Source organism: Rhinopithecus bieti, unplaced genomic scaffold (genome assembly GCF_001698545.2).
Source record: "Rhinopithecus bieti isolate Rb0 unplaced genomic scaffold, ASM169854v2 scaffold_15296, whole genome shotgun sequence".
NCBI classification, from domain to species: Eukaryota; Metazoa; Chordata; class Mammalia; order Primates; family Cercopithecidae; genus Rhinopithecus; species Rhinopithecus bieti.
The window spans coordinates 3613925-3632420 of record NW_016809075.1 but is presented as its reverse complement, the minus strand read 5'-3'; the positions used below and the strand labels follow the sequence as shown (position 1 = coordinate 3632420).

Sequence of the window (18496 nt, the reverse complement as noted above, 5' to 3'; positions counted from 1 at the left end):
TTTTTTTTTTTTTTTTTTTTTTTTTTTTTTGAGATGGATTCTTTCTCTGTCACATAGGCCGGAATGCAGTGGCATGATCTCAGCTCACTGTAACTTCTGCCTCCCAGGTTCAAGCAATTCTCCTGCCTCAGCCTCCCAAGTAGCTGGGATTACAGGCGCGCACCACCATGCCCGCCTAATTTTTTGTATTTTTAGTAGAGATGGGGTTTCTCCATGCTGGCCAGGCTGGTCTCGATCTCCTGAACTCGTGATCCACCTGCCTCGGCCTCCCAAAGTGCTGGGATTACAGGCATGAGCCACCGTGCCCAGCCCATTTATTTCTTTATTGTGCAAGCAGTGACTTCTTATTTCTCCACTGTTTTTTTTTTTTTTTTTTTTTTTTTTTTTTTTTTTTTTTTTTTTTGAGATGGATTCTTTCTCTGTCACATAGGCCGGAATGCAGTGGCATGATCTCAGCTCACTGTAACTTCTGCCTCCCAGGTTCAAGCAATTCTCTTGCCGCAGCCTCCTGAGTAGCTGGGATTACAGGTGTGCACCACCGTACCCAGCTTATTTTTCTATTTTTAGTGGAGATGGGGTTTCGCTATGTTGACGAGGCTGGTCTTGAACTCCTGGCCTTAAGTGATCTGCCTGCCTCAGCCTCCCAAAGTGCTGGGATTACAGGTGTGAGCCACCATACCAGGCCTGGCTCTCCATTTCTTGAACAACACTTTTACCCCAGGTACAGAATTAGTGGTCAATAGTTACACATTACCTATTATATAAACTTCCCATACCTAAGAAGTTCTCTCCCACCTTTTCTAGACACTATATGCTGCTACTTTCTTCTCATATTCTTAAAGATCTGTTTCTGAGAAAAAAATTTCTATTTGCTTATCAGATATATATTTGATATATATGTCTGTGAATAGTGTGCAGAGGAAATTAAAATTATCCATCCTCAATAAATGGAGGTGGTTATCATAGGCCCTGGCTCTGGGAGTGGGGTCCAGGTCTACAGTGAAGGAGGCAGGAGACAGGGGAGTCAATCCTGGGTATCAAATCTAAATGCCTACTAATGGACTGTGTAGGGACAGGTCCCTCATGGGTAGAAAAACGGGAAAAAAAAACAGTGCTGAGAACAAGTAGGAAAGAGATCTAGAGAACAGGCACAGTGACTCATGCCTGTAACCCTGGCACTATGGGAGGCCGAGGCGGGCAGATCACTTGAGATCAGCAGTTCAAGACCAGCCTGGCCAACATGGTGAAACCCCATCTCTACTAACAATACAAAAATTAGCTGGGTGTGGTGGTGCGCACTTTTAATCCCAGCTACTCAAGAGGCTGATGCATGAGAATCACTTGAACCCGGGAGGCAGACGGTGCAATGAGCCAAGATCTCGCCACTGCACTCCAGCTTGGGCGACAGAGAGAGAGACCTAGAGTATCTTGGTACCCTAAAGGTCCCACAAGGTCTGTGCAGTACTGTAGCCTTTTTTCCCTTTTTTGTGTGTAAAACATACATAAAATTTACCATCATAATCAATTTTAAGTGTGCAGTTCAGTGCCATTAAGAACATTCATACTAGTGTGCAACCATCACCACCATCCATCTCTAGAACCCTTTTTATTTTGCAAAATTTAAACTCTATGCCCATTAAATATCCATTATCCAATTTCCCTAACCCATGGCAAATGGTATTGTACTTTTTCTATCAATATGACTACTCTAGATACCTGATATAAGTAGAATCATACAGTATTGTCTTTGTATGAATGGCCCATTTCACTTAGCATGTCAAGATTCATCTTGCAGCATATGTGAAAACGTCCTTCCTAAGGTTCAGCAATATTCTCTTGTATGTATAAACTTCCTTTTGTTTATTCATCTGTTGATGAAAACCTGAGTAGTTTCCAGAGTTTACCTATTGTGAATGATGTTATGTACACAGGTGCACAATCTATTTGAGACTTTGCTTTCCATCTTTTTATTTTCCCAGAAATGGAAATGCTGATCATATGTCATTTCTACATTTTAATCTGGGCATCTGCCATACTGTTTTCAGCAGGCTTATACCATTGTACATTCCCAGTGATAGTGCACAAGGTTCTCAAACATTCCACATCCTTGTCAGTATTGTTTTCCATCTTTGATACTACTAATCCTAATGAGATGGTATGTATGTCTTGAGTTCGATTTGTATTTCCCTAACAACCAATGATGTTGAGCATTGTTACGTGCTTATTGGCCATCTGGATATCTTCTTTGGAGAAATGTCTATTCAAGTCCTTTCCTCCATTTTAAAATTGGATTGTGTCTTAGCTTGGGTTGCTAAAACAAAATACCATAAATTGGAAAGCTTAATTCATCAACAAACATTTATTTCTCATGGTTTGGGAGGCTGGAAAGTCCAATATCAAGGCACTGGCAGAGCCCGTGTCTGGTAAGGGCCTGCTTCCTGGTTCAAAGACAGCTATCTTCTCACTGCACCCTCTCATGGTGAAGGGCAAAGCTAGCCCTCTAGGGACTCATATCAGGAAACTAATCCCAATTACGAGGCCTCCATCTTCATGATGTCCTCCAATCCTAAAAACCACCAGAGACAGGGCCTCCAAATACCATCACAATATGGGGATGGGGTGGGGTAAGGTTCCAACATATTAATCTGAGGGGGCATACACTCAGCCAAAACATTACACCTCCGGCCCCCAAAATCCATGTCATCACATGTAAAATATATTCATCTCATCCTAAAGGCCTCAGAAGTCTCAGTTAATTCCAGCATGAAGCCTAATGCTTAAACTCAAAGTGTCATCTCAACATCACAAACTTAGATATGGATGAGATTCAGTTCATGCTGAGGCAAAATCCTTCTTCAGCTCCGAACCTGTGAAAACCAAACTAGTTGTGTATTTCCAAAATATGAGACAGGCATAGGATAGACATTCCTATTCCAAAAGTGAGAAACAGGAGAAAGGGGTGAGCTCCCAAACAAGTCCGAAACCCAGAAAGCAAACTGAAGACTTTCCATATTCTTTGGATATGTAGATACTTGTAGAACTGTCCTCCACTATGCATTTTCACAGGTATTCGAAGGTTGTGTGATAAAGGAAAGCTTTCCCACATTCCTTACATAAGGTTTATCTCCATTATGAGCTCTTTCATGTCTCTGAAAGGAACTGGAATAACTGAACGTTTTCCCACACTGCTTACATTCATAGGGTTTTTCTCCAGTATGAGTTCTTTCATGTATTCTAATGGAACTGGCATAATTGAAGGCTTTCCCACACTCTTTACATTCATAGGGTTTTTCTCCAGTATGAGTTCTTTCATGTGTTCGGACAGAACTAGGACAGTCAAAGGCTTTACCACATACCTGACATTTATAAGGTCCATCTCCAGTGTGCAGTATCATATGTTTTCTAATCCTTTTAAGAGAAATGAAGGCTTTCCCACATACCTGACATTCATAGGGTTTCTCTCCAGTGTGCGTTCTTTCATGTATTTGAAATGAACTGGGACAGTCAAAGGCTCTACCGCATACCTGACATTTATAAGGTCCATCTCCAGTGTGCTTTATCATGTGTCTTCGAACGCTTGGGAGAGAAATGAAGGCTTTCCCGCATTCCTTACATTCATAGGGCTTCTCTCCAGTGTGAGTCCTTTCATGTGTTCGAACATTACTGGAAGAACTGAAGGTTTTACCACATTTATTACATTCATAGGGTTTCTCCCCAGTATGAGTTCTTTCATGCTTTCGAACGTAACTGGGGAAAATAAAGGCTCTCCCACATACTTTACATTTATAAGGTCCATCCCCAGTGTGCCTAATCATATGACTCTGAAAATTTGTGAAAGAAATGAAGGCCTTCCCACACTGTTTACATTCATGGGGTTTCTCTCCAGTATGAGTTCTTTCATGTATTCGAAATAAACTGGGGCGGTCAAAGGCTTTTCCACATTCCTGACATTTATAAGGTCCATCTCCAGTGTGCCTAATCATGTGTCTCTGAAAACTTGGGAGAGAAATGAAAGCTTTTGCACATTCCTGACATTCATAGGGTTTCTCTCCAGTGTGCGTTCTTTCATGTATTTGAAATAAACTGGGGCGGTCAAAGGCTTTCCCACATTCCTGACATTTATATGGTCCATCTCCAGTGTGCTTAATCATGTGCCTTCGAACACTTGGGAGAGAAATGAAGGCTTTTCCGCATTCCGGACATGCATAGGGTTTCTCACCAGTGTGAGTTCTTTCATGTCTTCGAAAGGATTGACAAGAACTGAAGGCTTTCCCACACTGCTTACATTTGTATGGTTTCTCTCCATATTCCTGATAGTCATAAGGTTTGTGTCCAAGGTGAGATCTGATGTGTCTACTAAGGGAAGAATGATGCATGAAGACTTTCCCACACAAACTACATTCACATGGTCTTACTATAGTAGGAATTTTCTTGTTCAGATTAAGATTGAGAATCTGACTGAAGGCTTCTCCACATTGATCATACTCTTTACTTTCACTGAGTCCCTCTTCCATATGATTGCTGGAAAAAACAGAAAGCATGATTTAATGACTTGTGACTTCGTATTTATTAATAGTTTTTCGACTTACATTTTTACCATAATCGGGGAAAGGGTATGTTTTCAGGCCTGTATGAATTGTTTGAAAGTGAAGAGATGGAATGCTCTGCAAGAGGGCTCGACAGTAGCTATTATCAAAAAAGTGATATTCATATATACAGTTTCTTAATACTATTTCCAAGTGAATGCTTTTGCAACACTAAACATCTGTGCCACACTTTTCTTTTCTGGTGAAAAGTTGTAGGAATAAATAAATTTGAAGGTGGGCTTACTGGTTTGTTTCCTTATTTTACAATTTCATGACATACTAAGAAGGGGACATTGCTTTCTCTTGTCAGTGCAAATTACCTTAAAATTCTCCCCTGATTTTTGTACCAATCTTCAATGCTCTGGTCTTCCCATTTTTTTCCTAAAATATAGTCAGAAAAAATCCTTATGAACGGATAGACAATACAGAAAAATGACTAGATTCTAAGTTCATGATCAGGTGCAAACAACCCTGATTATTCACCCAAGTATTTCCTTTTCCACATCTGATATCATGAAACAGCATTAAAGAGCAAGAAACACTTCTCTAATTGACTAAGAGAAGGAATGATGGCATCCTTACCTACACAGGCCAGGTTTCTAAAGGTTTCCCGCATCACATCTCTGTAGAGTTTCTTCTGGGAAGGATCCAGCAAAGCCCACTCCTCAAGTGTGAAGTTCACAGCCACATCCTCAGAGGCCACTGAGTCCTAAAACATCCCAAATACGCAACGCAGGAGAAAGAATGAGATGACAGTACAGGGATGTAAACCCAATTCATAAAAGTTCACCAACGGCGAGGTGCGGTGGCTCATGCCTCCATTCCCAGCACTTTGGGAGGCCAAGGCAGGCAGATCACCTGAGGTCAGGAGCTTGAGGCCAGCCTGGTCAACATGGTGAAACCCCATCTCTACTAAAAATACACTAATTAGCTGGGCATGGTGGCGTCTGCCTGTAATCCCAGCTACTCAGGAGGCTGAGGGAGGGGAATTGCTTAAACGAGGGAGGCGGAGGTTGCAGTGAACCGAGATCACGTCACTGCACTTCAGCCTGGGTGACAGAGATCCCGTCTCAAACAAACAAACAAACAAAAACAACAACAAAAAAGTTGACACATGATGTGGCAGTCTCCAAACATTTATTTTATAAATAAATATGGTTGTCAGAATTCTGTCTACATTCACTTTCTCATAAATTTAATTACCCCGTGAAAACATGCAACTGGTCTCTACATTTTTACTGTAGTCACTACAAGTTTTATTGGTCTCTAATGGTAGGATCCAGTTCACCTTGGAGAAACAAATAAAATGCTATACAAAGAAAATAAATTTTGGCCGGGCCCAGTGGTTCACGCCTGTAATCCCAGCACTTTGGGAGGCCGAAGCAAGCAGATCACGAGGTCAGGAGTTTGAGGCCAGCCTGATCAACATGGTGAAACCCCGTCTCTACTAAAAATACAAAAAAATTAGCCAGGCGTGGTGGTGCGCGCCTGTAATCCCAGCACTTTGGGAGGCTGAAGTCTCAAAAAAAAATTTAAGATCATCATTCCTTCTGGAAAAAACTTCCATTTCCTTTCATATCTCACACCAATCAGCATTCCATGAAACACAGGGTAGGCCAGGCACAGTGGCTCATGCCTGTAATACCAGCACTTTAGGAGGCAGAGGCAGGCGGATTGCCTGAGATCAGGAGTTTGAAACCAGCCAGCCCAACATGGCAAAACCCTGTCTCTACTAAAAATAAAAAAAATTCCCCAGGCATGGTGGTGGGCGCCTGTAATACCAGCTACTTGGGAGGCTGAGGAAAGAGAATTGCTTGAGCCCAGGAGGTGGAGGTTGCGGTGAGCCACAACTGCACTCCAGTCTGGGTGACAAGAGCAAAACTCTGTCTAAAGAAAAAAAAGAAAAAGAAACACAGGATAAAACCTGAAAAAGGTTTCCATGAATAAATAAATACACACTGAAGAAGTGGAACCATTTTCTTCTGTTCCCTTCATCAAACATGAGAGGCCAGAAGGCCCATAGAAATCCACCTGCTGACAAAATCCAGCTGACCATACTTTCCTAAAGGATTCCAAGCCATTAGACATAGACAGATCAAGTTGGCTGAATGAAAATATTCCTTCCTAAAAGTATTCATTTTAACCTGCATGTATAATATTTGTTATAGACTCACTGATTCCTTTGACTCTATCCCATTTCACTAGGCTAGGAAGCTATTGGGAAGATATGACTCAGGTATGAGGAAGAAGGTATGGCAACTTAGGCAGCACCCCCTCACCCAGCAAAATCCCCATAGTCATGAACGTCAAGGACAGTTTCCCACCAATTTTTACCTTATATGCACACATACTAAGACGACAAAATGCCAGAAGAGTTTTTTCTGGCAGATACATAACAAGGTACCCTATGCCTTGCTAACCTTGAGGAACAGGTTAAGAGTTGCAATTTCTGAGGGAGTTCATTCAAGTCCAGATGGTTTGATGGCGAATTTGACCATGATTATAAAACACACGAAGGGATCAGCAGTGCTTTTCTCCAAAAGAACATAAAATCCTCTTTCTCAAATTTCAAGAGGAAATGATTCTGACCAGTCACTATGTGATATTACATTGTGTAATGTCAAGGCAAAATAAAATAAGGGGAAAGATGGGTTCCTTTGGTTTTCTTGGAAATGGGAACTTGCTCTGTCATCCACACTGGAGTGCAGTGGCATGATCATAGCTCACTGAAGCCTTCATCTCCTGGGCTCATGTGATCCTCTCTCCCGAGCCTCCCAAGTAGCTAGGACTATAGTCACAAGACACCACGCCTAGCTAATTTTAAAATTTTTTGTAAAGATGGGGTCTTACTTTGTTGCTCAAGCTGATCTCAAATTCCTGCCTCAGCCTCCCAAAGTTCTGGGACTACAGGTGTGAACCACCACACCTGATTGGAAAGATGGGTTCTCAGAAAGAATGAAATGTCCTCAAGATAACCTCTCACAAAGTATTTTTTAAATTCTATAAATCCCCTAAAGACTGTTGAAAAGTCAACAAAAAGTCCTTCTCTAAATGTAGCAGGAATAATGAACATCTGACAATGGGCAAAGTCTTCTGAAGAACAACATGATAGCTTCCCTAACCTTTAACAAGTTCTGAATACTGGCCTGGCACGGTGGCTCGTGCCTGTAATCCCAACACTTTGGGAGGCTGAGGCGCGAAGATCACTTGAGTTCACTTGAGTCAGGACCATTTGAGTCAGGAGTTTGAGTCTGGCCTGGGAAACATGGTGAAACCTCGTCTCTACTAAAAATACAAAAATTAGCCAGGCACGGTAATGCGCATCTCTTATCCCAGCTACCTGGGAGCTGAGGCAGGAGAATCACTTGAATCCGGGAAGCGGAAGGTGCAGGGAGCCAAGATCGTGCCACTGCACTCCAGCCTGGGTGACAGAGCAAGACTCAAAAAAAAAAAAAAAAAAGAACATAGGAGAGCCATGGTAGGCACTGGGGAGAAAAGACCACATATCTTTCTTACAATACCACAGAAGGCCACAACCCCAGCCAGGACCAAAGACTCACTAACAAATCATATGATTACAGAATATGTCACCTCCAGGTAAAATGCTCAATTAAAGCCCAAGAAGGAAGGTCAGAGACAAGACCAAAAAAAAAAAAAAAAAAAAAGCAAGGGCAACTAATAGAAAAAAGTAAAAAATACGGTAGATATTAATACAACTACTGATAATCACTTTGAATGTCAATGGTCCAAATATAATTAGAAGACAGATACTGTTATAGTGGATTTTAAAAACATAGTATGTTGGCTAAAAGGAAACCACTTTAAATACAAAGACACACGTATTAAAAGTAAAGGGATAGAGAAACATATAAAATGCTAACATTAATTAAAAGAAACATGACATAGCTATCTTAATATCACAAAGTACACTTCAGAGAAAGGAAAAAACAGAGATAAGCCAGGTGTAGTGGGGCATGCCTATGGTCCCAGCTACTTAGGAGGCTGAGATGGAGGATCGCCTGAGCCCAGCAGTTCAAAGATACAATGCACTATAATTTATTGTGAATAGACACTGCACTCCAGCCTGGGAAACAGCGAGACCTTCATCTATACAAAAAAATTTTTTAGAAATTGTTTTAATTAACCAGTTGTGGTATCACACGTATAGTCAGCTACTTGGGAAGCTGAGGCAGGAGGATTGCTGGAGCCCAGGAGTTCAAAGCTGCAAAGAGCTGTATGATCACACCACGGCACTCCAGCCTGGGTGACAGAGTGAGACTCTGTCTCTAAAAAAAATTAAATTAAAATTTTAAAATAAATAAAAATAAAGAGATGTAAGTGAGCATCACATAATGATAAAGGACTCAACATGCCAAGACCTGACAACCCTTAGTGTGTGTTTGCATAACAAGAGTGGCAAAATACATGTGGCAAAATACAACGGATAGAACTGCAAAGAGAAATACACTAATCTACTCGTATAGTTGGAGACTGCAGCACCCCTCCAGCAGTAATTAAGAGATCCAACAGGCAGAAAATCTGAAATGACACAGCGAAGTAAATGGCACCATCAAACAACTGGATTTAATTGAAATGCATGGAATACTTCATCTAACAATAGCAAAAAACAAATTCGTCTCAAGTTCACAGAAATATTCACAAAAATAAACCAAATACTGGGGCATAAAACACACCTCAATAAATTTGGGAAAAAAAAAATCACACAAAGTATGCTCTCAGACCACAAGTCATTCATCTAGAAATCAATAACAGAAAGATAGTTACCAACTCCCTCAAATCCTTAGAGATTAAAAAACACAATTCTAAATAAATACATGGATCAAAGAAGTCTTATGAGAAATCAAAAATTATTTTGACCTAAAATGAAAATGAAAACAAAACTTATCAAAAATTATGGTATGCAGCAAAATCAGTACATAGAGGAAAATTTATAGCATTGAATGCCTACACCAGGAAAGAACAAGGGTTTATAATTAATCATCTGAGAGTCTACTTACTTCGGGCTGGGTGCAGTGGCTCACACCTGTAATCCCAGCAAATTTGGGAGGCCAAGGCGGGCAGATTACTTGAGGCAAGGAGTTGGAGACGAGCCAGGACGACATGGTAAAACTCCGTCTCTACTAAAAATACAAAAATTAGCTGGGCGTGGTGGCGCATGCCTGTAATCCCAGCTACTCAGTAGGCTGAGATACAAGAATCACTTGAACCTGGGAGATGGAGGTTACAGTGAGCCAAGATCATGCCACTGCACTCCAACCTGGGTGACACAGCAAGCTGCTGCCTCCAAAAAAAAAAACAGAGTCTACTTCAGGAAAACAGAAAAACAAGAGAGCAAATTAAACCCAAGTAAGCACACAGAAAGAATACTTAGAGAAGTCAATGAAATGGCAGGAAATCAACAGAGATAAAAAACAAAAAAACAAAACAAAAATAAACCATAAGTTGGTTATTGGAGAACACCAATATAATTGATAAACCTCTAGTCATGGTAACAAAAAAGAAATTACTAAGGTTAGAAATAGGCCGGGCGCGGTGGCTCAAGCCTGTAATCCCAGCACTTTGGGAGGCCGAGACGGACGGATCACGAGGTCAGGAGATCGAGACCATCCTGGCTAACACAGTGAAACCCCCGTCTTTACTAAAAAAATACAAAAAACTAGCCGGGCGAGGTGGCGGGCGCCTGTAGTCCCAGCTACTTGGGAGGCTGAGGCAGGAGAATGGCATAAACTCGGGAGGTGGAGCTTGCAGTGAGCTGAGATCCGGCCACTGCACTCCAGCCTGGGTGACACAGCGAGACTCTGTCTCAACAAAAAAAAAAAAAAGAAATGAAAGGAGGCAAGAGTAAAAAATAAAAAACATTTGACAAAATCTACCATCCACTCATGGTGGCAAACTGGGAAAAGAGGGGAACTTTCACCTCAGAAAGAACATCAATGAGGAGTCTGCAGCTAACATCATACTTAACAGTGAGAAACTAGATGCTTTCTAGACAAGATCAGAAACAGGGTAGGAATGTCTTCTCTCACCACTGCTATTCAACAACATCCTTAAAGTCCTAGGTAAGCAATAAGACAGAGGAAATAAAAAGTATACTGATTGAGAAGGAAGAAATTAAATTGTCTTTGCTGCATAAGACATGATTATATAAAATATAGAGATGGCATAGAAAAATATGAAAACATGCACATTTTGTCACTGGGGAATTACAAATTTAAAAAATTAAAGACTAACACAACCCTTATTAGAATGGTTACAATTTAAAACACTGAGAACACCAAATGATGGCAAAGATGTAAAGCAAGAGGAACCCTCATTTGTTACTTGTAGGAATGGAAAACGGTGCACCTATTTTGGAAGATGGTCAGTTTCTTGTAAAACTAAACCTACTCGGCCAGGCACAGTGGCTCATGCCTGTAATCCCAGCACTTTGGGAGGCCGAGGCGGGTGGATCACCTGAGGTCAGGAGTTCAAGACCCGCCTGGCCAACATGATAAAACCCTGTCTCTACTAAAAATACAAAAATTAGCTGGGCGTGGTGGCACATGCATGTAATCCCAGCTACTTCAGAGGCTGAAGCAGGAGAATTGTCTGAGCCCGGGAGGTGGAGGTTGCAGTAAGCCAAGATCTTGCCATTGTACTCCAGCCTGGACGACAGAGCAAAACTCTGTCTCAAAACAAAACTAGGCTGGGCGCAGTGGCTCAAGCCTGTAATCCCAGCACTTTGGGAGGCCGAGACAGGCGGATCATGAGGTCAGGAGATCGAGACCATCCTGGCAAACATGGTTGAAACTCCATCTCAACCATGAAACAAAAAACTAGCCGGGCGTGGCGGCGGACACCTGTAGTCCCAGCTACTCGGCAGGCTGAGGCAGGATAATGGCATAAACCCAAGAGGTGGAGCTTGCAGTGAGCTGATATCTGGCCACTGCACTCCAGCCTGGGTGACACAGCGAGACTCCATCTCAAAAAATAAGTAAATAAATAAACTAAACTAAACATACTCAACATACTACCTAACAATCATGCTCCTTGGTATTTACCAAAATAAGTTGAAAACATGTTCACACAAAAACCTGTACATGGATGTTTATGGGAGACTTACTCATAATTTCTAGAATTTAGAGTTAACGAAGATATTCTTCATAAACAAACGAACAATCTGCATTTCATCCATATGATCAAATATAATCATATGGATAAAAAGAAGATATCAAGCCATGATAAGACATAGAGGAAACTTAAAAGTACGTCACTGGGTCAGGTGTGGTGGCTCACACCTGTAATCCCAGCACTTTGGGAAGCAGAGGCGGGCGGATCACCTGAGGTCAGGAGTTCGAGACCAGCCTGACCAAATGGTAAAACCTCATCTCGCCGGGCGCGGTGGCTCAAGCCTGTAATCCCAGCACTTTGGGAGGCCGAGACGGGCGGATCACGAGGTCAGGAGATCGAGACCATCCTGGCTAACACGGTGAAACCCCGTCTCTATTAAAAACTACAAAAAAAAAAACTAGCCGGGTGAGGTGGCGGCGCCTGTAGTCCCAGCTACCCAGGAGGCTGAGGCAGGAGAATGGCGTGAACCTGGGAGGCGGAGCTGGAAGTGAGCTGAGATCCGGCCACAGCACTCCAGCCTGGGTGACAGAGCGAGACTCCGTCTCAAAAAAAAGAAAAAGAAACCTCATCTCTACTAAAATTACAAAAATTAGCTGGGCGTGGTGGCAGACACCTGTAATCCCAGCTACTCAGGAGGCTGAGGAAGGAGAATCGCTTGAACCAAGGAGGCAGAGGTTGCAGTGAGCCAAGATCACGTCACTGCACTCCAGCCTGGGCGACAGAGTAAGACTCCGTCTCAAAAAGAAAAAAAAAAGTATGTTACTAAGTGACAGAATCCAATCTAAAAAGGCCATATACAATATATTAACAACTATAAGATATTCTGCAAAAGACAAAACTATGGGACATGAAAAAGTCTTTGGTTGTAAGGGATTTCAGGATGCAAAGGACAGATGAATGAATGTATGAACTACAGGTGATTTTTAGGGCAGTGAAACTACCCTAACAGAAATAACAGACACATGTCATTAAACACTGTCAAAATCCAATGAATATATAATAGAGTCAACTTTAATGTAAAATGTGAACATTAATGCATCCATATTGGTTCGTCAATTGTAATAAATGTACCACAGTAATACAATATATAAAAAATAAGGCAAACTGGTTGGGCGCAGTGGCTCACGCCTGTAATCTCAGCACTTTGGGAGGCTGAGGTGGGCGGATCATGAGGCCAAGAGATCGACACCATCCTGGCCAACACGGTGAAACCCCATCTTTACTAAAAATACAAAAATTAGCTAGGTGTGGTGACGGGTGCCTATAGTCCCAGCTACTTGGGAGGCTGAGGCAGAAGAATTGCTTGAACCTGGGAGGTAGAGGTTACAGTGAGCCGACATTGCGCCACTGCACTCCAGCCTGGCGAAAGAGTGACTCCATCTCAAAGAAAAAAAAAAAAAATAGGACAACCTTTAAAGAGGGGTGATCATTAAGTAACACTCTGTACTTATCAATGTTTCTGTAAACTTAAAACTGTTATGAAAAGAATGTTACAAAAAGTTAAAATGAAGAGACTCATGACTGAGAAGTAACTAATCACATAAACCATGTCTTCTTTTTTTTTTCTTCTTGAGACAGGTCTCATTGTTTTTTTTTTTTTTTCTGTTTTTTGTTTTGAGAACGGAGTCTCGGCTCTGTCGCCCAGCGGCTGGAATGCAGTCCACGGGCCGGGATATCAGCTCACTTCAAACGCTCCGCCCCCGGTTTAACGCCATTCTCCTGCCTCAGCCTCACCGAGTACCTGGGACTGACAGGTGCCCCCACCTCGCCTGGCTAGTTTTTGGGTTTTTTTAGTAGAACGGGGTTTCCACCCGTGTAGCCAGGATGGTCATCCGATCTCCTGACCCTCGTGATCTGCCCCGTCCGGCCTCCCAAAGTGCTGGGATTACAGGCTTGAGCCACCGCGCCCGGCCCGAGACAGGGTCTCATTTTGTCACCTAGATTGGAGTGCAGTGGACTGATCATAGCTCACTGCAGCCTCGACCTCCAAGGCTCAAGTGATCTTTCCACCTCAGCCTCCCAAGGAGCTGGGACTACAGGTGCATGGCACCACACCCAGCAAATTTTTGTAATTTTTGTAGAGATGGGGTTTTGTCATGTTGCCGAGGCTGGTCTCAAACTCTTGGGCTCAAGCAATCTGCCTACCTTGGCCTACCAAAGTGTTGACATGGCAGGCATTAGCCACCATGCCTGGCCCATATCATAACTCATGCAACTGATTTGAACTTATTTTAGTAAGCCATTATGGTGATGAATGAGGTCTTCAGCCTGAGACTGGGAAGAGAAGAGAAAGTTCCATCCAATGCCTTGTTTAGGAGCCCAGCACTGTATATTCTGAGAAGTTATACTAGGGCCTTGGTTACCATCAGTGCTGTCTGGAACTCAGACATAGATGAGTATCCTTGCATTGTGGACTTCATATAAGACATGTATTGGCCAGGCACGGTGGCTCACGCCTGTAATCCCAACACTTTGGGAGGCTGAGGCGGGTGGATCACCTAAGGTCAGGAGTTTGAGACCAGCCTGACCAACATGATGAAAACTTGTCTCTACTAAAAATACAAAATTAGCTGGGCATGGCAGCGCATGCCTATAATTCCAGCTACTTGGGAGGCTGAGGCAGGAGAATAGCTTGAACCCAGAAGGCAGAGGTTGCGGTTAGCTGAGATCGCGCCATTGCACTCCAGCCTGGGCAACAAGAGCAAAACTCCACCTCAAAAAAAAAGAAAAAAAAAGGACATGTATTACCTTGATTTCTATTTTAGGTATCTAACATAAGAGATACTCAGAGGTATCTTACCACAAACAGGAAAGTCTTACACAACCGCTACAGTCTGTAAACCTTAGAGCAGATGGAACCCATTTTTGGCCAGTGTTAAGATGACTGCCTCATGTTTGGTCAAGCAGGCTAACCCTTGGATCTGTACATCACAGACTCCCCAATTAAGTGATGAAAAAGCAGCAACTCTTCACTGGCTCCCTCAGGTACGCTTACGCGTGTGGTAATGTCATCCATGCAAACTCCCTACTGCTGTTCACTCAATTACTCTAATAATTATTTTCAATCATCTAATTTATACTGGGCCACAGTAACTTGTTTAACTGGGGATAAAGGTCCATGAAATTCTATCTTGCCAAGCCACTTTGTAACAGTCAAAGACTTGATTTATTTTTTATCATTTTAGAGTAACCCTGCTTAGTACAGGGTATAGGACAATGGGCACTTTGACCATGGTTAATTGAAACAAGGCAAATAACTCCGATGGTTAAGACAAGGCATATCTGTTCATCCTCTATTTTATATTCATTACTCAGATTACAGGATTTACCTTGCTTAAATTTAGTGGGATCACCAGGTATAAGTGTAATGTGCACTTTACGTTAACAGCTTGAAAGATTAATGAGCACATTACAGCAGATATTAATTCAGAATCTACCTTGTGGGCCGGGTGTGATGGTTCACCCCTGTAATCCCAGCACTTTGGGAAGCCAAGGCAGGTGGATCACTTGAGGTCAGGAGTTCGAGACCAGCCTGGCCAACATGGTGACACCCCGTCTCTACTAAAAACACAAAAATTAGCCAGGCATGGTGGCAGATGGCTGTAATCCCAGCTACTCGGGAGGCTGAGGCAGGAGGACTCCTTGAACCCGGGAGATGGGAGGTTGTAGAGAGTCGAGATCGCGCCACTGCACTCCAACCTGGGCACAGAGGTTTTTTTCTCAAAAAAAAAACCTACCCTGCTGAGGAAGGGAGGCACAAGTACCATATAGTCCCCTTTTATCTTTTTTGCTGTGTAAACATTTTTAGTGTATTTGGATTTCCAATTGGGTAAAATTGTGAACCTTTGTTTCAGTACATTTTTCCCTTTGCTTCCTTCTTTGGTTGTTGGTTTTGTCTGTCTTTAGACATGCATCAGGGATGGCAAAAGGAGCTGTCCTGTCTACCCTAGTATTTGCATGTTTTCCCCCCGCACCGAGCCTTACATCTGTAACCTCAGGGTCATGGACCTCCTCCAAGGCAGCGATGGTTTTACAAAGTTTAAAGGACTCCAGGATTAACTTGGGTTTGAACTACTCCCTTTCCTGTGCCACAGGGGTATATCTGGATGTTGTCCCCTATAACACCAAGAGTAAGGATCCTTGTGGTGACAGAGGCACTGGCAGCAGCAGCACTTAAGGGTCCTGGCAGCCCTCTGATATTATTTTGTTTTGAGACGCAGTCTTGCTCTGTCACCCAGGCTAGAATGCAGTGGCACAATCTCAGCTCACTACAAGCTCTGCCTCCCAGGTTCACGCCATCCTCCTGCCTCAGCCTCCCAAGTAGCTGGGACTACAGGTGCCTGCCGCCACATCCAGCTCATTTTTGTATTTTTAGTAGAGATGAGGTTTCACGGTGTTAGCCAGGATGGTCTCAATCTCCTGACCTCGTGATCCACCCGCCTCGGCCTCCCAAAGGGCAAGGATTACAGGCATGAGCCATCGTGCCCGGCGCCCTCTGATACTATAGTATGGACTCAGCCTACCACGTGATGGCTGCCTTTCCCCTTCTCTTCTTTCTCTTCTTTTCAAATGACTCTTCTGCCATGTGTAGTGGTTCACACCTATAATCCCTGCACTTTGGAAGGCCAACGCAGGAGGACTGCATGAGCCCGCAAGTTTCAGGTTACAGTGGGCTATGATGGTGCTACTGCACTCCAGCCTGGGCAACAGAGTGAGGCCTGGTTACCAAAAAATTTTTTTGATTAAAATAATAACTGTTCTTTCAGATAACAGCACTCTGTAGAGGGGACCAGAATACAACAGCACTCACAGCTTCGTCCTAAAAGACACGGGACCAGACCAAGACACACAATCCATGACCACCTTAAGGAGGGCCCCAATCCTATATTCCCTTCCTAAATGTCAAGGAATTATCAAACTGCCAACTCGGGCTGACTACAGACCCAGACTTGCTGAATCTCAACAATACAATAAAAACAGAGCAGGACAGTTCAAAGCAGGAGTTCCCTAAGAAGCAGCAGCTCAAAGTGCATGCCCAATGTCAGGCAGCAGAGCAGAGGAGCCAGTGGAGACAGACCCCTCCACGTGGTGGTTAATGTCCAGACATCTTCACAGCACTGACTGCAGAGATGTGGTTCTGACGTTGACACTGATGACAGAGTGTCTCACACAGGCTGAGAGGGCATAAAAAGGCTTATTACTCTCACGTGATTGAGGTGTCTGGGGAGAGTAGGGCAGACCCATCAAGCAGGTGTGAAATGGTTTGAGAGAGCAGAGGAAGCTGCCTGGCCTGGGTATTTACTGTGTTGGGGTTGGGGCTGGATGACAGTTCCATGGACAGACACCAGAAGACAAAACCCCAGGCTTCCTTGAAAGCTGGTCCAGGTGTGGGCACAAGGGTAGAAGGGGAGGGTGAGGTTTTAGCACTCAGTAAACAAACATTAAACACCGGAGTCTGACTACTCATTACTATAACAAAGGCAGGAAAGAAAAATATACATTCCCAGTCACTTGTTTTTATGTAAACAGTGACAGGATGCACAAAATTGATCAAAAGTGGTTATTTGGGGGTGGCTGGACCAAGAGGACTACAGTAGACCAGAATTTGCTGGCAGGAAGTCATCTAAAATTAAAACTGTCAAGTGTACACTTTATACCAGAAGGGTATTTCTTTCCAATCAGTCTTTGCACGTGTCCCTGGAGAACTCTGAAATGTGTGAGAGCATGATACCTTTAAAGCAACTGTTTTATTTTTTTTTGGAGACAGGGTCTAGCTCTGTCGCCCAGGCAACATTGACTAAGCTAGGATTGTACAGTGCTGCAATAGCTCACTGCAGCCTGGAGCACCTAGGTTCAAGTGGATCCTCCCGCCTCAGCCTCTGGAGTAGCTGGGACTATAGGCACAAGCCACAAAGTCCACTTATTTATTTACTTGTTTGTTTTGTAGAGACAGGGTCTTGCCATGTTGCCCAGGCTGGTCTCTACTAAAAAAATACAAAAAAAAAAAAACAAATTAGCTGGATGTGGTGGCGCCTGTAATCCCAGCTACGCTGGAGGCCGAGGCAGGAGAATCACTTGAATCCAGGAGGCAGACATTGCAGTGAGCCGAGATCGCACCACCACACTCCAGCCTGGGTGACAGAGCGAGACACCGTTTAAAAAAACCAAAAAAACAAACACAAAAACAAACCGGGGAGGTAGGCAGAAGGGGCTCTGTAATAGCTCCTAAATTTTTCTGTAAACTATGAACTAAAAAAGCAAATAAATTAACATTTCAGGGAAGATTCATGATTGTGCAAAACAGAAAGCTGGCTGGGCACAGTGGCTCACGCCTGTAATCCCAGCACTTTGGGAGGCCGATGCAGGTGGATCACAAGGTCAGGAGATCGAGACCATCCTGGCTAACACGGTGAAACCCCATCTCGGCCGGACGCGGTGGCTCATGCCTGTAATCCCAGCATTTTGGGAGGCCGAGGCAGGTGGATCACAAGGTCAGGAGATGGAGACCATCCTGGCTAACATGGTGAAACCCCGTCCCTACTAAAAATATTTTTAAAAATTAGCTGGGCGTGGTGGTGGGTGCCTGTAGTCCCAGCTAATCGGGAGGCTGAGGCAGGAGAATGGCGTGAACCCGGGAGGCGGAGCTTGCAGTGAGCTGAGATCGCACCACTGCACTCCAGCCTGGGTGACAATGCGAGACTCCATCTCAAAAAAAAAAAATTAAAAAAAGAAACTCTACTAAAAATACAAAAAAAAAAAAAAAAAAAAAAAAAAAAAAA

The 18496-nt window shown here is 43.3% G+C and overlaps 1 protein-coding gene across 2 annotated transcripts in view; it reads right to left on the bottom strand.

Annotated features, from left to right (window-relative positions):
• Positions 1-1994: 1994 nt before the first annotated feature.
• ZNF564 (zinc finger protein 564) overlaps positions 1995-18496 on the bottom strand; it is a 26344-nt gene continuing 9842 nt past the window's right edge. Inside the window, exons 1-4 of one of the 2 annotated variants that reach the window (XM_017888492.1) lie at positions 9605-9633; positions 5169-5295; positions 4907-4967; positions 2341-4521 (exon numbers count right to left, since the gene is read on the bottom strand). In XM_017888492.1, coding sequence (XP_017743981.1) covers positions 3051-4521; positions 4907-4967; positions 5169-5202 — 1566 coding nt within the window. In that variant the 5' untranslated portion in view covers positions 5203-5295; positions 9605-9633 and the 3' untranslated portion in view covers positions 2341-3050. Of the gene's footprint in view, positions 4522-4906; positions 4968-5168; positions 5296-9604; positions 9634-18496 lie in introns of those variants that run through there. The other variant, XM_017888491.1, reaches the window with a different exon arrangement.